The sequence below is a fragment of the Perognathus longimembris genome, chromosome 27, assembly GCF_023159225.1.
Source record: "Perognathus longimembris pacificus isolate PPM17 chromosome 27, ASM2315922v1, whole genome shotgun sequence".
Taxonomy (NCBI): domain Eukaryota; kingdom Metazoa; phylum Chordata; class Mammalia; order Rodentia; family Heteromyidae; genus Perognathus; species Perognathus longimembris.
This window is the reverse complement of record NC_063187.1, coordinates 6,237,197-6,259,223: the sequence shown is the minus strand read 5'-3', so window position 1 is coordinate 6,259,223 and position 22,027 is coordinate 6,237,197. Positions and strand designations below refer to the sequence as shown.

The 22,027-nt window shown below is 40.5% G+C and overlaps 1 protein-coding gene across 1 annotated transcript; it reads right to left on the bottom strand.

Annotated features, from left to right (window-relative positions):
- Positions 1–10,501: 10,501 nt before the first annotated feature.
- On the bottom strand, positions 10,502–20,662 carry LOC125342800 (vomeronasal type-2 receptor 116-like; the record flags this gene model as incomplete). Its single annotated transcript, XM_048335108.1, has 6 exons — positions 10,502–11,424; positions 12,360–12,483; positions 13,828–14,055; positions 16,052–16,852; positions 18,154–18,442; positions 20,574–20,662. Coding segments are annotated over 6 exons (2,454 nt in total), but the record flags the coding sequence as incomplete, so codon positions are not given.
- Between the last annotated feature and the right edge of the window lie 1,365 nt (positions 20,663–22,027).

Here is a 22,027-nt window from a genome sequence, read left to right as displayed (position 1 = left end):
AATTTAGATGTAACTGCCACACAGGAGAGAAAACCTTCGTCTGTTGTTCTAAGCCTGACTTAAAATTTTCCATATTTCGTTGTACAGCTAAAATAAATAAATTAATTAAATGCGGGGTGGAGAGCAAGGTCTATCAAAAGGGGAAACAATTGCTGGGCATGGGTGGGCTAATCCTCACAGCTTTTGTAACTTCCTAAAGCTTTCATGAATATACAAGAAACTAGGCTGCTGGCCAGAGAGCAAATGAATGTTCTCCAAATGGTGAGTGCTATTTCAATATTCCTGAAATTATTCAAATTTCTCTGACCTAGAAAAGAGGACAGCATCTTAGGACAGATGGCTGGGTGATAAATTTTCCACCTTTTTCGGTTGCCAAGCAGTTTGAAAATCGCAAGTACACTGGTCCACAGCCTCCTGTCACTGGGGTTTGGTATTTTGGCTTAAAGACTATTCTGTATTCGGATACCACGGGGCGGGGAAGTGAAATTAAAAAAGTTCTACCGAGATAGTAAATTCCTACCACGTTTGGGTTACAACTGAGTGTCTGCGCTGAGCTATTCAGCTTCCTTTTCCAGTGCAAACTCCTTTCTTAGTATCCGAACCATTATGCAATGAGCTATTGTCATGATAGAATTATTTATTGCCATTCGCCCCCCCCCCCTTGTTTTTCATTTGGATATTGTGGGGACCCTAGAGGCCCTGTGGGAGCTAGGATTTGGCACAGGAAGTATGATGTATGGTGTGTGCGTGTGTAGAAGGGCTGATGTCAGGGAAAATTGCTAGTGTGTATATGTATATGCCTTATCTTGTGTTTGAACTAAGACCGAAGAGTCTGATGTTTGACATCACATAGCCATCTTGTCCACAGACAAGGTGAATGCTTAGTTGTTTTTTGTTTGTTTGTTTGTTTTTGCCAGTCCTGGGGCTTGAACTCAGGGCCTGAGCACTATCCCTGAGCTTCTATTTGCTCAAGGCTAGCACTCTACCACATGGCCCACAGCGCCGCTTCTGGATTTTTCTGTGTATGTGGTGCTGAGGAATCGAACTCAGGGCTTCATGCATGCTAGGCAAGCGCTCTACCGCTAAGCCACCTTCCCAGCCCCAAGTGCCTGTTCTTTAGTATCCTCCTTAACTTCTATTACCTCTTGATACCTGTCACCTGCCCTTGGAAAGTGCCCTTTGAGCCATAATGAATTCCCCCCTTCCTACTCCAGGTAACCTGTACTCTGATACACAGAGAGCAGAAAATGGAGGATGTTTTGGAGCTTAAAGAGATCCACCCTCAAGCGCCTCCTTGCCTTTCACTTCTGGCCATTGGGTGGTTAATTGAAGAGAAGTCTCATGGACTTTACTGCCTGGGCTGGCTTCGAACCATGATCCTCAGATCTTAATTTCCTGAGCAGTTAGGCTTACTGTTGTGAGCCACCAGAACCTGACTCTCACTTAATTCTTAAGTTCGTTCCTGTTAGTTTGAATAACTCATCTCCCTTTGTAATGATGTTAAGGTCTACCAGTAGCTTTATGTCCCTAATACTAATTCCATATTTTTTTTTTTCCTATCTGCTGAGAAAAATAATCTGAGAAGAAAAGAGGGATAAAAAGAAATTGTGTGATCAAGAAAAATGCCTTGAGACACAAAGAAAACAAACAAACGAACAAGGATACAGACACTGGTGCCTCACGCTTGTATTTTCAGCTACTCAGGAGGCTGATACCTGAGGATCGCAGTTCAAAGCCAGCCTGGTTAGGAAAGTCCATGAGACTTTGATCTCCAATGAACCCACCAAAAGCTACAAGTGGGTCTATGGCTCTACAGCCTTGAGTGAAAAAGCAAAGGCACAACATCCACGCCCTGAGTTCAAGCCCCAGTACACACACACACACACACACACACACACACACACACACACACGCACACACACACACAGAACAAACCCATAAGGGAAAACTAGGCATGGCTTTCATATCATTTTTAGTGAATAAACCCAAACCAACCAAAAGTGTGGAAGAATCATAAAAATGTCTAGTAACACTATACTAATAACTCGTTTGTTAAATATACTTCCCTTTGCCAGGTTGATACCCATTACTACCAACTCCTCTGCAGTAGCAAGTGGTGAATCTTTGCAAGGATTGGCATTGAACAGTTATATTATTGTATCACCAAAAGGAAAAAAAGAACAGCTATACTATTGTTCTTCAGGTTTTATAGAATGAACATTTTGGGACCGGCCAATTCTCCACCCCTCTCTGAGAGTCTGTTTCAAAGCCATCTTTGAGCTTTCAAATCAACTTGCTCTGTTTGCATTACAAAGAGAAAGAAAGAATCTCACCACAGACTCAGGCAAATCACAACAAATAATATCAGCTGGAAAAGTTGACATGGGCTTTGCATGCCTTTTGAAAAAAATAATTTGTCCCACCCTTCAGGGGTTTGGTTACAGAGTTTTGACTATTTTGTCTTGTTATGGATGAAAGCGAGTGCTTTGCCAGGAACATTAATTCCAAGTCTTTTTGTTATTTTCTTCTTAAATTTTTACAATACATTATGTTTTCCCTCTGGTGGTTTAGGGTGTGTATCAGAGTTTCTGGGAGAAACTTGAGCTTTCAGAAAAATCTTGGCACAATGGGCAAGAATAGCTGCCTTATCTATTTCTTTTACAGATGAATAACATTTTTATTTCAATGGTTATTTCTCTCTGTATCCATTGCTTGTAAATATTCAGAGGCATTAGCTCTATAGTTTGAGATCTCTTCCTAGAGTTCTCTAAAATAGTTTCAGACAGAATAGAGCAAAATGTGAAAAAGAACAACAACGAAACCTACATGAAGTTTGGAGTTATAAGCCACTAGCACAGGCAATGTAATATGATGTACTTAATTCCAGTGTATTTATATTTGCATCTCTCCTTAACTCCTTTTCTACAACTGATTTCTTGAGGCCCCTTAGTTCCAAATCAATTCTTTGCAATTTCTAACTTAACCAGCTCATTTATTTTATAGAAACCTTTTCCTGTATAAACTTAGGTATAAAACCACTTTCCTCCTCGCCAACTTCTTCTCTTCCTCCTCTTCTTCCTCTTTCTCCTTCTGCTCTTCTTCCTCCTCTTCTTCCTGCTCCTTTTCCTCCTCTTCTTCCTCCTTCACTTTCTAGTACTAAGTATAGAAGCCCCAATCTGGCCCCACTACTGAGCTTTGTCTCCAGCCCTTCGACATAAAAGTTGTCACTGCAAAGCCAGGCACCAAGGGCTCACCCCTGTAATCCTTGCTACCCAGAAGGCTGGGATCTGAGGATTGTGGTTCAAAGCCAGCCAGGACAGGAAAATCTGTGAGAATTTAACTTCCAAGTAATCACTGATAAAGCTAGAAGGAAGGCTATGGCTCAAGTGGTAGAGTGTAAGCCTTGAGCAAAAGAGCTCGGGGACAACACCCAGACCCTGAGTTCAGGCCCCTATGACTGACACACACACACACACACACACACACACACACACACACACACACACACACACACAGAGTGGAAGCATATTCAGAGGTCCCTGGACTGGGAAGAGGTCTGGTGATGAATTTTGGAACCCCTGGAGTAGTAGGGCTTTACAGACACAAGTCTCAATTGTTTTAAGCAAAAATGAAATCATGATTACCTGTGGCCACATGGGAAAGAATAAAAAACAACTTTTGGAGCAAAACTCATTTGCAAAACTCTTCGGAGACTCGGCTTTCCCAACATAGACTCACATCAACCAGAATGTTCCTTTTTGATGGCAACGATTTGAATTTCTCATTGTCTGAGCTTTACCCATTTGTTATGAAACCCATGATCTTTCCCTCTATGGAGCAAGAAAAAAAACACACCCACTTCTTGTTGTGTAAAGCTGTAGAATTATAATAGTAAAAATTTTCATTTGTGCTTAGGGTAGCATTGCACTGGTCTCTGTTCAGTTATGTAATTCTGCCTGGGCTTTGCTCACAGAGAAACATTAGACTCTAGACACAATTTAGAATTTAAACGGCCTGTGAAATCATGAATACCTTTATTTATTTTTTTCCTCCCTTGGAAAGGTCCCCAAACACTAACTGATAAATTCTCCCAAGAACGGCACTGCGGAGACGTCAGGCTAACATTTCAACTGCCAAGGCCTAGATTCAAAGCGTTAGATCTGCCAGAAACAACACAGCTGTTACAACCCAAGCAACCATCCGTGAACCATCGCTGGAGAGATCGCAAAATGAGCTGCACGTCAGATGCATGCCTTGGAAGTCAAATGCATTGGGAGGATATTTACCTAAAGTAAAAATAAATAAATAAATGAACCATTAAACTGGAAGTGGATGGCTTAGGTCTGTATTCCTAGCTACTCAGGAAGTTGACATCCTAAAGATCACAGTTCAAAGCCAGCCTGGGCAGGAAAGTCGGTGAGACTTTTATGTCCAATGAACCACCACAAAGCTGGAAGTGGAGCTGTGGCTCAAGTGGTAGGGTGGCAACCTTAAGGGAAAAAGGCAAGCAAGAACACGAGTTCAAGTCCCAGTACTCGCAAAATATTAAGACCCAAATACTAGTTCAGAATATCAGAAGTCCGGGGCTGGGGATTTGGCCTAGTGGCAAGAGTGCCTGCTTCATATACATGAGGCCCTGGGTTCGATTCCCCAGCACCACATATACAGAAAATGGCCAGAAGTGGTGTTGTGGCTCAAGTGGCAGAGTGCTAGCCTTGAGCAAAAAGAAGCCAGGGACAGTGCTCAGGCCCTGAGTCCAAGCCCCAGGACTGGCCAAAAAAACCAAAACAAACAAACAGAATATCAGAAGTTCGAAGTTACTTGTTTATTTTGCAAATATCCTTCCTTCCTCAAGAGAACAAAAAAAGTGACAGAACCCACCAGATTAAAGTTTTCTCCTGATTTTTCCATTCGATTCTAAGTAAATATTCCTATCTCTCTGTTTAAATTATTCCATACATTCACATATTGTGAACAGAAAACCTAGCAAAAGCAAATGAGTGCTCTCTTTTGAACATTAAAAACCGCAATCACATCTATACAGCAGATAAATAAATGTGTGCCTCTAAGAGTAAGCTTGTAAAAAGAAAAAGCTAGCACAAAAACGCACACATTTATTGTGCAAAGTCACCAGTTTATTTCCATTTCTACTACGGCCAATCATCTCAGTCACAACTTGAATGTTCCTGACATGCTTAGATTGACAAATCTTGTTTGAAAAATAGGTGGGCTTCAAAGGAAATACAAAATGGCTACAAAGAACTTTCCAAACATTGGAAATAATATGCAGAAATGACTTCATTTCTTTTTTTTTTTTTTTGCCAGTCCTGGGTCTTGAACTCAGGGCCTGAGCACTGTCCCTGGCTTCTTTTTTTGCTCAAGGCTAGCACTCAACCACTTGAGCCACAGCGCCACCTCTGGCCGTTTTCTATATATGTGGTGCTGGGGAATCGAACCCAGGGCTTCATGTATACAAGGCAAGCACTCTTTCCACTAGGCCACATTCCCAGCCCACTATGCATAAATGAATTAGTGGGAAGAACACATATCAGTTGGGTCCCAAGAATAATCAACTTTACACTGATGTAGCTCAACAACTGATGTAGCCCAACAATGGCAAAACCCTGTCATGAAGCCTTGGAACAAACATTTAGGCTTTACTAATGACAATATTTCTATTTCCCACTTGGTATTTTATTCCATTTTGAATTGAAGTTTAAAGCATAAGAGGACAGTATCATACAAGTTTATATTATGTCCTGTGCCTTTACCTTACTTGAGTAAGGATACAATTTGATTAGCAAAAGATAGGGCAGGGGATGGTATGATCTGTGTGTATTAATAGCAAATTCTGATGCTAACTTAGAATGTTGTATATTTGTATACAATCTACTGATATTCATATACACGTACGTAAATAACATAGCAATCACAAATGGACATGCTCTTCATAGTTCCAATCTAAGAAATTAACACAGATTTCTTTATATGGAATCTGAATTAAGCCTCCTTATTTATAAATCATGCATTGGAAGTAATTAAAAAAGACATCTCTGCAGTTTGCTATAAAGAATGAGCATATTTTAAAACTGATAACGTGTGTGTATCATTTACCACCAGACCCAGCTGTTGATTACACGAGCTTTTAAAAGCCAATAATTATTTCAATAATCATCCAAAATATTCTGATTGAAAGAGGAGATAAATCTCTCATTGGACTAGGAGAGAGACATGGATATTTAAAATCATCAACGTGTTTCAGAGAATTATACAAATGCTTGAGGAAAAATTATGCAAATATCATTTTATTTTAGAACCATACATGTAAGAAAAGTTCCAAATTGGGGTACACCATCACATCGTAAATATGTATTCTTCTAAAGCAATGCTGAACATGGTAAAATATTTTTCCCAGCATAAACACTATTTAATGAAAATAGTAAACATTTTCAAAGTACCCTGATTGCTGAATGTTTACAGCAGCTCCAACTGCGTCAGTCAAAAATAAACATAGATATTTTGGTGCAGAAAGCAACTAAAGTATGTGTTTTTTGTTTTTTTTTTTTTTTTGTCTGGGGATGGACTGGTACTAGGGTTTGAACTCAGGGCCTGGGTGCTGTTTCTGAGCGTTTCAGCTCAAGGCTGGCGCTCTACCACTTGAGCCACAGCGCCATTTCTGGTTTTCTGGTGGTTCATTGGAGATAAGAGCCTCCCAGACTTTCCAGCAGGGTCTGATTTTGAACCTGGACCCTCAGATCTCAGCCTTCTGAGTAGCCTAGGATTACAAGCATGAGCCACCTGTATCCAGCTAACGTACTGAATTTAAACCATTCATTAATTATAAAGGACAAATCGTCATGAGGTTATCTCTCTATGATAAAAGTGTGGCCATGATCTCTTTCCTTTCTTTTGCCTTTCCCCTTTTTCCCTTTCCTTTCCTTTCATCACTTCTGATCACTGCAGTAATACAACAGCGCCACCTGGTGCCTTCTCATATAAACAACACATTTACAGTGACCCGCCCCCAGACTTGGCATCTTTCTGAAAGATTTCTTTCAGCCAAGCACCCATGGCTCAAGCCTGCAAACTTAGTTACTCAGGAGGCTGAGATCTGATGATCAGGTTTAAGAGCCAGCCCTGGTGGAAAGTCTATTGTAAGATCCACAGAGCTGGCTTAGATCATGCCATAGAACAGGAACCCTGTCCTCAAACTCTAGTGGGGTCACAATAACATCATTGTCATCATCATCACCATCAAAACAACCACCACCACAGAATCTCCCCCCTGCCCCCAAGATCAGGAACATAGCTCCTGTGATAGAACACTTGCTTGGCTTGCCTACAGCTCTTCAACCTCAGCACCTTTGAAACAGCCATCACCACAACCAGACCACAATGGGACAAGGGAGGCTTCCCTAGCATACACAAGAGAGACCTTGCTTCCATCCCCAGTAGTTAAGAAAAAGAAAATCTATGAAATATACTCTCTTGGGTTTGTGTGCTTTTCCTTTCTGGATAGGTTAAAAGCAGTACAATGCACTTTGCATACTTTTTTCAGTTCCATCTATTAACATTTCAAGAAATTTAAATAATAAAGAAAATGTTCTCTACGATCCACCAACGTAGTTAGCAGTCATTTTATTCTGCTAGGTGGATTTCCTTTTCACATATTTTGAGGTATGGTGTCTAGTTATTAATTCTTAATCTTCCCCCCACCCTTTTTCTGTGGCAGTCCTGGGGCTTGAACTCAGGGTCTGGACACTGTCCTTGATCTTCTTTTGCTTAAGGCTAGCACTCTACCACTTGAACGACAGCTTCATTTCTAGCTTTTGTGGTAATTAATTGGAGATAAAAGTCTCACAGACTTTTCTGCCTGGGCTGGCTTTGAACCATGATCTTCAGATATCAGCCTCCTGAGTAGTTGGGACTACAGGTGTGAGCCACCAGTGTTCAATTCTTACTCTTTTGATTTACCTGGAAAAGCATTTTCCCCATCTTTTAATTCTGAAAGTTTTTTTCATCAGGTAACAACTTCTAGGCCCAGAGCATTTTTAAAATTCTGGTATGTTGTTCCCTCTCGACCTTCTAGACTTCACCATTTCACTAGAAAGTATGTGCTTAGCTGTATCCTTATTCATGTCTATGTAAGGTTCCCACTCCCAAATAGCTTTCAAGACCTTCTATCTTTGACTTTAAGGACTGTGTTAGGATAATTTTGGCCTTAGATGTCTTTTCATTAAGTATGGCAGGAGTTTATTCTGTTTAAATGTCAGCATTTACCTTTTTTTTTTTTGCCAGTCCTGGGCCTTGGACTCAGAGCCTGAGCACCATCCCTGGCTTCTTCCTGCTCAAGGCTAGCACTCTGCCACCTGAGCCACAGTGCCCCTTCTGGCCCTTTTCCATATATGTGGTGCTGGGGAATCGAACCGAGAGCTTCATGTGTAGGAGGCAAGCACTCTTGCCACTAGGCCATATTCCCAGCCCCAGCATTTACCATTTTTTAAAAGTCAAATTCGGGAAAACTTTGGCCAGAATTTCTTCAAATAGTTGTCATTATTTCTCCTCTGCTGTATTTGAGGCTCAGTTAAGTACTTACCTGGTTCTTTCCTATAGTTCAATGTTGATTTTTGTGGGGTTCTTTTTGTGAGTTGTGGGGCTTGAACTCAAGGCCTGGGCACTTTTTGCTCAAGGCTAGCACTTTATCACTTGAGCCACAGCTCCATGTCTGGCTTTTTGGTGCTTAATTGGAGATAGGGGTCTTGTGGACTTTTCCTTCCTCTCTGACTTTGAACTGGGATCCTCAGATCTCAGCCTTCTGAGTAATTAGAATTACAGGTGTGAGCCACCAGTACCTGGCTCTGAGAGTTTTGTTTTGTTTTTGGTTATTGTTGTTGTTTTAAATCAGATCCCAGATGCTTTTCATTTTTTAAAGGGGTTTCTGGGTGTTTTTAGAAAAAAAATGATCTGTCTTTAGGGTTGATGTTTGTTCCAGGATATGGTTAAGCTATTTGGGAAGTTGATTCTTTTAGGTCATGCTTTAAAACTTTTTGAACAAGGACCAAAACAATGTTTAATCTAGAGTTAATTATTCACATACTAGTGAAGCAAAACCCTTGTTAGTATTCCAACTAGCATCCCATGAACTAGAAAGTTTTCCATTTGGGGGATTTGGTTAAACACTCCTCTGGGTATTTCTTTTTTGAGCTATAGACATGGCTTTCCTAATAATTTCTGTTGGATCTTTCTCAAGCCTTGGGTAACTTCCTCCTATACTTGGCTAATCAACAATCAAGTGCAGAGCTGAGAAACTCCTTGTGGAGTTTTCCACAGTTATGTGTCTGTGCAACTCTCTCCTCTCCTGTGCTCTTAGAACCATCCATCCATCTTTCATCTCTCTTAATTTTCTGTACCTTGTATCTTGTAGATAACATTACTCGACTAGCAGAAGGGAAAGGGAATCATACAAACAGCAGGTCAAATACAATGAATACGACAATGAAACTCACTTAACAATACGTTGGATATCAACCTTACAACTTGGTTGGGGGGGGGGTGGAAGGGATTCAGGGAGGAGTAAGGGGGAGAAAATGAAGGATGGGGTAACATTGTCAAAAAACAAATGTAATCATTCTCTTATTTATGTACCTGTAATCCTCTACTCATCACCTTTTCAATAAAGACAAAAATAAATAAAAAATGAATAAGTTGGAAAGTATATCCAGCAATGGATCAGCAAACTATTAGGGATTCTACAGGTATTACTCCATAAATCTAATACATTGTGATATACACCAGAAGTGTGTTTTTGTAGGCTACGTAACCCATTGCAGAAATTCTAAAACCATATAGAAAAAGCAGAGAAGTAGAAAGAGAATGAGAGGGAGAAAAGTAAAGCGAGACAGATGGGAAGAGGAGGAGAGGAGAGGAGACAGAGGGAGAGGATGGGGGAAGAGGAGATTGATCTAAAAAAAAAACAGATTTAGGAATTACTGAAAAAGGCAGATGTGTGAATAGAAATGTACACACATTAAACAAAACACTAATGAGTATATGAAACATGGAACTTTGCTACTAGGAAAATATTAATGGAATGTATTTGAGGATTAAGCAGCATAGTGTTGTGCTTTAAAATTTAGAAAAATACTAGCTACACATGGAGCTGAGATCTGGTTGTCATAGTTTGCAGCCAACCTCGGCAAGAAAGTTCATGAGAATGTTACCTCCACTTAACCATCAAAGAGTCAACAGCGAAGCTATGGCTCAGTGGTAAAGCAGTGAAAATATACTAGTGGAGATGATAAGCTAAGTAGAGAGTAAATAGAACCAAAAACATACAGAATAAAATTCAAGTTTACCTGGCTCTGGTTACAACTAGTGACTGTACTTTACTAGAGAAATGAATAAGAGTCACTTAGTCATTGAAGTGGTTACAACAATATAGACTAATATCTGAATCTGATGGACAGAAAGACTACATTTGATGAAACATGTAAGTTTAAACTTATGAGGACCTACTTCTATGAGGATGTCTTTTTTCCCGGAAGCCATGCAGACAATTCCTATCTGGCCTTATCAAGATGATGTAGCACTTGGGGACAAAGATGCAGCCCAGGAGCCCTGCACTGGAGGCCAAGATGGAGAAGACCTCCACAGCCACCATGACCTTGCCCTTGGCACTGTGGTAGACAGGCAGGAAGGTGAGCCACACACTGCAGAACACCAGCATGCTGAAGGTCAGGAACTTGGCTTCATTGAAGGTGTCAGGCAGGTTTCTGGCCAGGAAAGCCACAGTGAAGCTGGCCAGGGCCAGGGAGCCCATGTATCCCAAGACACAGTAGAAGGCAGTGAGGGACCCCTTGTTACACAGGATGATAAGGTGGCCATGTTCAGAGTATGTGTCTGTGTCAATGAAGGGAGGAGAGGTTCCCAGCCAGATTCCACAGAGAGTTACCTGGATCAGGGTGCAGATGGGAATGATGAAGTTAGGAGCCCCTGACACAAGCAGCCACCTCATTCTTCTCCCTGGAGTAGTGACCTTGAAGGCCAGAACCACAGTGACAGTTTTGGCCAAAACAGCAGAAACAGCTGCAGTGAACACAACTCCAAATGTAGTTTGCTGTAGAATACAGGTGACTGTGTTGGGACGGCCAATAAAGAGCAATGAACAGAGGGAACAGAAGATGAGGGAGAGGAGCAGGATGTAGCTTAGAGCCTGGTTATTTGCCTTGACAATGGGGGTGTTGTGATGTTTCACAAAGACCCCAAGAACAAATGCTGTGAGTGTCGATAAACCAAGAGCCACGCAGGCCAAGGCCATTCCCAAGGGGTCCCCATAAGCCAGGAAGCTTGCAGATCTTCCGAGGCACTGGTTTCTCTGTGTGTTGGCATACTGGTGATCTGGACACTTCACACACTGCTCCATGTCTGGTGAGGAAGTCAAATAACCATTAGTGCATTTCCAGTATGTAAAAAGAACTTAGAAAATCCCTATGTAGAGTTAATTCTGACATATCAGTACTTGCTAGCATGAAGTAAATACTACCAAGTATTACCAGACACGTTGAGGATTACTTTTATGTCTTCATCATGTTCCCACCTTCCTTCCCATATTCTCTTTTGCTTCAGCCTGATTGAAACTTTTTCCTTTGCAGTGAACATCACACATATTTCCTGTTGTTTCTAACATCGTCACAATTGTTTTCTGCACCTCTTCAAGCTGCCATAATCATCCTGAGCCTGGATGCACAGCTCAAATACCTCACTGAAAATCATGCCTAATAAAGCTTTCCCATCTCTCTATGTCACTGTGCAATACAAACAACATCAGTGTGAGTGGCCCTTTTTGAAATTTTGTCTCTATGCCCCTGTAATGTGGTGGAGAACAGAGAACCAAATCAGTCTTGGAAGCTGTAAAAATTGTGCTGTGCACAAGCCTTGTTCTTCTTACCCCAATCACAACTCACAGAACTTGCTCTTTTGCAAGAACATTTCTGGGCATAAGGAAATAAAGATGCACAAGTTGGTGTTTTCTTTGTATTGGAAAGGTAATTTTGAGGAACATGAAGACCTTGTAATTAACAAGGCTTTGCACTTCATATGATAGCAGTTCAACTAACATTACTGACAAGTTGAATACACGTGCATACAAAAGAGTAGAAAAAAATAATTCTGTTGGTAATTCAGAGCCCAAGGTTTGTTTTTTCCACCCCAAAGCTTTATCATCCTGTTGCAATTAAATTGTTAAATGAAGGAAGAGAAATTTGACCCTACAATCCTAACACACCACTTTTTGCATTGACCTGCATGGATTGGCACACTCCAGGAGAGTGTGTGAATTTTCCCCTCCACCATGAACGTACCTGTCTCATTAGCAATGTCATTCTCTGAACAAGGGGTGCAAACAAAGCAGCAGATAGCCTTTCCCTCCGGAGTGGATTTCCTGAATCCAGGACCACAACTCTCACTGCAGACAGACCGAGGACGCTGATGGAAATAGGTATCAGTAACTGTTCAGACTCTTACTTAACATACCAAAAAGCCCATTGTTTCAAAGAATTGTTTTATTATGCCTAGTAATTTTTTTTTTTTGCCAGTCCTGGGGCTTGAACTCAGGGCCTGGGAAGTCTCTATGGCTTGTTGTTGCTCAAGGCTAGCACTCTACCACTTGAGCCACAGCGCCAGTTCCAGCTTTTTCTGTGTATGTGGTACTGAGGAATTGAACCCAAGGCTTCATGCATACTAGGCAAGCACTCTACTTCTAAGCCACATTCCCAGACCTTCCCCTGCCCCCAATAATATTTTTATACTCATAAACCCAATAAGTAAATTGAATGCTGTTATAGATTCCATGTCATGTGATCCCAAAAGGCCTATGTGCTATAGCTTTGATCTCTATCTAGTCTGTAGAACTACTGAGTTGTATGAGACCTTTAGGAGGTTAGAGATTAATGATGAGAAAGTAAATATTATTGGTTAACACTGTGGACCTTCCTTGAATTCCTGTTGTCTCTTATTCCTCTATGAGACTACGAAGAGCAAGGAGGAATAATACCCTTCGAATCTTAAAAAGTATGCTGTAAATAATGCACAGACCTCCCTTTTATAGGGTTATGGGAACCCTATATCCACCATAACTTTTTCTTACTTTTCCAGTGGCCACGAAGTGAGAACCTTTTCACGCAGTCTCTTTCAATATCTCACACTTTGGTGAGAGGTATGCTTATGTAGCAAGCCAACTAACCAATGAATGAAACTCCATGGAAGGGAGCAAAATAAACATTTCAGCCACATAATGTAATTCCCAGCTACTTTATCAAAGTGTTACAAACCTACTAAGAAATATGGAATACATATTTTATAACAATATTCTAAATCAACATTAGGAACTATAAATTTTTATTTTTTGGTACAGATCCTAGGGTTCAATTCAGGATCTTTGCAATGTTTTCTTTTCTTTTTTGATGAAGGTTAGTACTCAACCATTCAACGCACAGCTTTTTTGTGCTCGGTTGATAGAAGCATCTCTTAGATTTTTCTATTCAGTCAGGCTTTAACCTGACATATATAATTTTAAATCTGAGGATGTGTCTCCTGAGTACATAGGATTACAGGCATGAGCTACAACTGTCCAAACTTCTTTTTGGTGGTTAAATGAACATAAGAGTCTCACAGGTGTTCCTGCTTGGACTGACTTCAAACCACGATGTTCAGATCTCAGCTTCATGAGTAGGTTGTAATTCAGACCTAAATTGCTGGCATCCTGCCAGATATACATTTTAAGGGTGAATTTTGATCATTTATATGTTCTTACAATTAAATCCAACCCACCTCTGTAGTTCCTATGGCCCACTGAATCATATCTTCAGATAAAGACAGTTGATGATTATGTAGAGCATGTGGAAAAAACTTTCCTAATTCCACCTTAAGCTCCAGACCTTCTGGAAAAGTCCAGATGTTCACAATGTCATACTCTGCCTCCCACTTCCTTGTTTCATCCAAAATCACTTGATCTCCAGCAGGATTGTGAAATTGGATGTTCTTCAGAAAAGGGTGCAACTAAAAAAAATACCATCTTATGGTGAAGTATATCCCAGAATTAAGACAGAAAACCTGAACTAAGAAAAGCTCCTGATTGTCTTTAATTTCTGATTCAGAATTCAAGAATAGCAGAGATACCTGATGAAGTACACTAGAAGGAAACCTACAGAGGAATACATGCAAAGAAGTGAAAGGCCTCTTTTCAAGAGAAGGCAATTTCAAGTAAATAGTCATGAGTGAGACAATTTTCACTTGCCTAGCTTCAGTTTGCCACAAGGAGTAATTTTATGAATGTCTCTAGTTTGTCTTTTCTACATTATTCATACCTAAAGTAGAAGGAAATTACGTCACTTATGTAAATGTGTTAAATTTAATTCAGTAATTGATCCTTTGCTTTTCTCATTTTAAAATTTAATTTTATTGTCAAAGTTATGTATAGAAGGCTTAAAGTTACATACATATGGTAGTGAGTACATTTTGTGTCGAACATTGTTATCCCCTCCCTTTTTTTCTCTCCCACTATTCCTACCACCCTCTATCCCCACCCCCAAGTTGTGAAGTTCAATTCCATTGTCTTGTGAGTATCGCTGTTGCACTGGTTTGCCCTTTGTCTTTGTCTCACCATTTTGTTGTCTCCCTTCCCTTAGTTCAGATAAACATCATATAAAATGCACAGGGCATTAAAATCAATACAGTGACAATGAACCACAATTAACCCCAGCTAAACCGCTGGGGGAAAATGAAAGGAAAAAGAAATAACTTCACATAGTACATTAAAACAAGAACATCAAAGTAAAATCTCTTGTTTCCATATCTTGGAGTTCCTTCCACTTAGCAGCATCTTATATGGTCTTAGGTACTAACCCAGAAAAACAACAAATGAGTGAAAGGTTGTACAAACGGGATTGCATGAAACTGCAGAACTTCTGCATGGCAAAGGGCATAGCTAACAAGATTAACAGAAAACCCATGGATTGGGAGATGATCTTCAATATCCATACAACCGACAAGGGCCTAATATGTAAAATATACTTACAACTAAAAAAAATTAAAGCCCCCCAAAACAAATCTTCAAGGAAACAACTACTCCATTAATAAGTGGGCTAAAGATATAAAGAGATACTTATCTGAAGAAGACATAAGAATAGCCAATAGAAACCCAAAGAAATGCTCAACACCTCTGGCCATACAGGAAATGCAAATCAATACACCATGGTGATTCCAAATGGCTCGAGAAAGAATGGCCATTTGCGAGAAATCTAAAAATGATGGATGCTCTTGGACATGTGGCCAAAAGGGAACAGTACCACACTGTTGGTGGGAATGTACACTTGCCCAACCACTCTGCTAAGCAGTACAGAGGCTCCTGAGAACATTAAACATAGAGGTCTCCTGGAACCCAGCCATCTCACTTCTGTGCATTTGCCCAGATAGTCACAAACAAGGCCACAGTACAGATATCAGCAAAACTGTATTCACTGAAACATTGTTTACCATAGGTAAGATAGGAAACCAACCCAGATGCCCCTCAGTAGATGAATGGATCAGAAAGATGTGATATATATATATATATATATATATACATATATATACACACACATATACACACATACACATATACATACACACAATGGCATTCTATGCTTCCATCAGAGAGATTGCCATAGTCCATTCATAAGGAAATGAAAAGGCTTGGAATAAATCATATTAAGTAAAGTAATCCAGGCCCAAATAAAAGTAGGTGGCATGGTTTCTCTCATTTGTAATAATTAGTAGAGGCAATTTGAAGGTGAAAGAATTCATAGAACATAGAATTAACATTGTCCTTGTGACTGGCCTGTTTTTCCTGAAGTGCATATGAACACATGTCTAGAGTGCCTCACAGACATTTCAACTAGTATAGTTCCTTGGGGTTTAGGGAAAATACCTGAAATATTTAATTTCATATGGTAAGGAAACCATCTAAGAAGCGACTTTGCTCATGGTATTTGCCACCTGACACAGAAAGCTCTACCTGTGTGTGGGAAGCCACTGTCTTCTTTCTATTTCCAACTGTTTGTACTTCTGCTTGATGAAGAAGCATCTCATGGAGAGCCTGGGCCACAGCATACACAGCATTGTATATATTGTAACTGTCCACTGACATAGTCATGTCAAAAATGTGTTCAGGCAACCAATCCAAGGAGGCATCACGAGGACAGTTCTCCCATGTTACACAGTCAGACTCAGAATCTGAGCAATTAAAAGAGACAAACCACAGCCAAGCAAGGTAAAAGTCTTCTGGGTACGTGGAAGGGTTCATTGCCTTGACAAAATCTGTAAATCCGGAAACAATTGGGTGATGGTGTGAAAAGATGAGAGGTACGTGCAATGACCCTATCATGAAATATTTCCTCTTCATGGTTGAATCCCACTGTGAATTCATGATACAAACTTTTCCTTTTATGAAATATTCCTCAAAAGACATCATTACATAGAGTAGGGATTCATAATCACCATAGATAATGAGGACATTTGCTGAAGATTTATTTATCTGGTCATAAAGTGTCATGAAGTTTAATGGCATGATATGGTTTTGGATTTCTAGCTCAATGGCTACACAAACTCTATTCTTATCCATCTCTTCTTTCAATTCAGGAAGAATCCACAAGCCATTCTCATCTCGAAAGGTTAACAGTCCCACCCAGTTCCACCTGAAGTAAAGCAGTAAGGAGACCATGGCAGTGGCTATCGATGTGTCCTTTGGGGCCATTTGATAGAGAGCAGGGAACTTCTTATGGTCATTCAGGGCACGATCAAAAGGCCCAAAGGTGAGCTAAAGGGAATGAAAATTGGATGCTCCATGAATGAGAATATTTCTATCCACCACAGTGTCAATCATGATGTATTTTATGTAACCAGTTGATGTAGGTGGAGGTAGGTTTTTCTTTTAGCATTAAAATAATTTTTAATGGTTTACTGCATATCAGTTTGTTCATTCCATGCATCTTGATCTTTGTCACCATTTCCATCAGATCTTCCCATCTGTAACAGTCCTACCCATACGTTGACTCTCCTAGTTCTATTTTCACATATGTACCTTCAATATTGTGGTGTATTATCCCAACCATGTACTCCCTATTTCTCTGCCTCTTTGCACATTCCCTTAATACATATACCCCTCAGACACCATACGCTCCATTTTTATTGTGTTCGTTGTTTTGCTGTCAGTTGATGAGCATGGTCATACCATGGAATTCCATCCTTTTTTGTACTACACATCACAGCTTAATCTTGTCTATATGCATATGGATATGTGTGTGGTGCATATTTATTCCATTTTTTTGTTCATATTTTAGGTGTAACTTTCATGTAAGAGAGAACCCATGACCCCTTTCTCATTCTGAGGTTGACTTACTTCATTCAACGTATCTTGCACAGGCACCTGAGTGTGTATTTGTGTGTGTGTGTATGTGTGCGCAGAGGTATGTACTCAGGACCTCATGTACTTTCCTAGCTTTATCTCTCAAGCATAGCTCTCTAAAACGTGGACTACACATTACTCCCTGCTTTTTGCTCGTTAAGTAGATAAGCCTCTGGAGTAGCTAGCATTACAGTTGTGAGCCATCATCACCCAGGTCAACATATGTTTACACTTTAAAGTCATTTTTTCAGTTCCTTTTTTTTTTTTTGGCTAGTCCTGGGCCTTGGACTCAGGGCCTGAGCACTGTCCCTGGCTTCTTCCTGCTCAAGGCTAGCACTCTGCCACTTGAGCCACAGCGCCGCTTCTGGCCGTTTTCTGTAGATGTGGTGCTGGGGAATTGAACCTAGGGCCTCGTGTATCCGAGGCAGGCAATCTTGCCACTAGGCTATATCCCCAGCCAGTTCCTCATTTTTTTAAACAAAAATAATTGTTAAGGCTTAAAACTTCAAATAATTCATTTGTCTGTTCTAACATTTCCATCATCCTTGCTAAGCAATGGGACTATATTTCCCACTACCTTGAATTTCTATTCTCTAATATCTAAAACTTTGATAAGTTCATAAATCCAGTCTCTCCATAGCATTCTGTTCTAGTAGCTGAAATGGCACCAAATGAGACATGATTTTAACTGTTGCTAAACTGCTCACTCTTACCTGTGGAAACCTGTAGAGGTCCAGAAATTTCCCAATTTGGGCAGATATTACTCCTGATGGTCCTGTTAGTACTGCTATAGACTTGTTTTCTCTTGTACAGGAGTAGTTGGGAATGTTGTAGTTCCCAAAGAGGCTAACAAAGGGATTTTTAAGTGTTTTCCAAGCTTCGACCTGAACATTGTGGATATCAAACCCCAGAGTCACATTATGTAAAAGAGCAGGGTTTTTGTTGATCTCTTCAACAGCAAAAGTGAAGGCCAAAACAAACTGGTAGTTCTTGAAGTTAAGCCTGGGAAATGAACATCAAAATTTAGGAATATTTCAAACCTTATAACTATGATGGATTGAATGCTACATCTATTCCAAGAAATATGTTAAACTATTACCCACTATTTGGATGGAATGTGGATGTAGTCTTATGCTTGGATATAGGATTAGGGGACATGAATGACTCCTCTTCTTTTTTTTTTTTTTTTTTGCCAGTCCTGAGGTTTGAACTCAGGGCCTCAGCACTGTCCCTGGCTTCTTTATGTTCAAGGCTAGCACTCTACCACTTGAACCACAGCACCACTTCTGGCTTTTTTCTATATATGTGGTGTTGAGAAATCAAACCCAGGGCTTCATGTATGCAAAACAAGCACTCTACCACTAGGCCATATCCCCAGCCCCTGGATGGGGACATGAATGAGAGTCAGAAACTTACTTAAGTTGAGAGAGAGAGCTTGCTTATTCTCTAGTACCACATGCAACAAAGCACAAACCTCTTGACCATTCAATATGGAATAGTCTTTCATGACACCAAGTATTCTATTGCCTTTATCTTATAGGAACTGGCTCCATCTGAGTGAAAAATCTTGCTTTGAGTCCCTCAGTTTATGTTATGATTTCATCAAGCATATATAGATTCAAGAGATATGGCCTGACCTGGAGCTGCATGCGAGGATATGCATTTCAATCTTGTTCCCCTGTGGTAGATGTTAAGAGGTAGATACTCCAGATATATGAGTTACTTTGTTAATCAAACAAGGCTGCAACATTCAGTTTTTAAAAAAATGTTGCAAGAAATGGGCCTACAGAGGATTACCTTAAAGGGTCCCATGATGATAGAATGAGTACATTCATTGCCTGTTTCTCTCTTGGTAAATTTCTTCACATAAATGCCTAGAGAACTAGAGGCTTCTCATTTCAGTGGTGACTTTTAATATTTATTCATAGGTGGGCCACTCACTCTCCTATTAGTCATTCATGCACATTTGTACTTGGATCTACCTAGTATAAAACCCATCAGTCAGTTGTCATGTGAATGTTCTGGATCACAGAGCTATCTTCTGAAAATTATTGATTAATTTCCTTATTGATAAATACAAGAAGACAGAGGTAATTTGTTCCAAGATTACTGTGTGCATGTATGTAAAATCTCACAATGGAACCCCTTCAAAATATAATTTGTCTTAACTCAAAGCAATAAAAATTTAAAAAATCCGAAAGAATTACCATTTTGGTGATGGTATATAAAAATTAAAAACTGGAGGCACCTCCAGTAATTAAAACTACCTGTACCTGTAATCCTAGCTGATGTTCCTGAGTTTAGCCAGCTGTGGTGGAAAAGCTCATTAACCATCTAATCCCCAGTTAACCTACAGGAAGTCGGAAGTGGAGGTGTGGCTCAAGTGGTAGAGCAACAGCCTTGAGAGAAATGGCCATTCAAGAGTGCAAAGCAAGCTAAGTATTAGTGGCTCATCCCTGTAATGCCAGTGTGTGTGTGTGTGTGTGTGTGTGTGTGTGTGTGTGTGTGTTTGCTCACGCTAGTGCCCAGATACCGTCCTTGGGCTTATTTCCTCAAGGCTCTCACTCTTCCACCTGACCTACAGCTCTCCTTCCTGGGCTTGGTATTTCCTTGGAGATAAAGGGCTTACAGAATGTTATGCCTCAAACCTCCATCCTCAGAGAGCAGCCTCCTGAGTAGTTAGGATTACAGTCATGAGCCACCAGCATACAATCAGAATTAAAAAAAAAATACCTTCACCATGTTAGTGTTAGCCAAGAAATCTCACATGACTGGTGTGTGGGGAAGGAAAGTTGTTTACGACATTTTAGTACAAACGTGTACCACTGACTTTGCTTAATTGTACACACACAACTTCACCCTCCCCAATGACTGCTAGGATGGGGGAGATACAGGGATGCTGGAATAGAATGAAATGTCACAGCCCCTGGAAAGCAAGGAAACCCCAAGCAGAAAATGACTCCACAGTAGATACGATATCAAATAATGAGAGAAAGCTGTTTCTGGTGTTTAGGGATGGGAGGTCAGGGTTGAGAAGACAGGGCACATTCATGTGAGCATCTAGAGTTCCCCAGCCATTGCCCATCCTGAGGGGGAGAAACAGTAAAGGTAAACAGTGTGAGGATTTACTTACAGCTTGTGGTGTTCACTGCCGGGAGCTTCGTCATCACTGCCATCTGCTCCCAAAGTGTAGAGGGGGAAAAACCCAGCAATCATCGCATCTCCATCCATGTGTGCTCGGTGCTTCATGGTAGAAAAGCAGCTAGTGCCGGTCAAGGATATGACAGGGAGGGAAAACTGGAGGAAAATGAGTGTGAAAATTAAAGGGCACATCCCTGAAGCATGTGCCAAGGTGAAATTCTCTCTGGAAATGGGGCCCACAGTGTCCTGTGTGTATAGTCTATGTATCTCTGCCTAGGTGCACATGAGTCTTTTTATTGGCAGAGTTGTACACTGTAGCTACCTTTCCTGGAAGCCTCTTATGAATCCCCAGGAAGAATGTGTAAAACCCTTTCCTGGGGCTCTGCACCTGCGGCCTTACATGCAGGAGAAAAACACGAGTTGCACAACATGTTTGTAGATTCTCCTTCTTCATCGCAGGTGCCATGATTTCCTCCAAGACCACAGGTAGTGAGGCCCCAGGGATGAAGTTATCTGTGATGTACTTGGTCCAACATCTGTGTCAAGAAACCATTGGGATCAAAGTGTTTGGGGTGATGGAACTGGATTGCACCAAAGGATGTCATGTCAGATACACAGTGGAATGGCCACATCATAGCTTTGCCAGTTGGTACTTCAGCCAAAATTACTAGGGAATCATACCCAGATTGTCAATTCACACATCTAACTTCCATAAGGGCCAGAGAACATTACTGGTTGACTAAAGTGGATTCCGTGAGAATTCTGTGTACAAGCCCCTCTACAAATGTGTCCATTTCCCATTGCCTAAGGAGACAATGGTGCTGGTGAAACCAGCAACTACATGTCAATAAGTCAAGGTCAATAAAGAAATTGTGTTGCACGTTTATGTTCTCAACTTTCCCCTTCATACAGGTAAGTTTTGCCAGACTTTCTACACATACAAATCGAGTTATTTTCATGATGTACTTGTCTGAGCACATGTGCTAATAGATGGATTTCTTCTCTAACCCAAGCCTTAATAGGTGTTACAACCAACGTGTTTTCTACTTCTCAAAATATGCTAGACCCAAATTCCATGTAGACAACTTAGTGGCCTTAGAAAACCGAGGTACGTCAGAGCTGGGAATGTACTCTGTAATTTTGAATGAGATTGTGCTTGGTCTATTAAAGGAGTATATTCATTGCATTTATGGAACATCTATCACTGCATTTTTAAATTCTTACTATCATATGTTAGCTCTAAGGAGGGGAAATATTTATATCTATCTATCTACATAAACACATGCAGTGGGTTTCAGTCTCTCCAGGGAGTGCCCATGCTTTTTATACTTTCTTGTGGAACCTACCTATGGATTTCCCTAGTGCATGCATGGAATTTCATGATTCGTGGCAAAGTGCTCCAATTCCCTTCATTCTTTTCTTTTTTTCAAATTTTTATTATCAAAC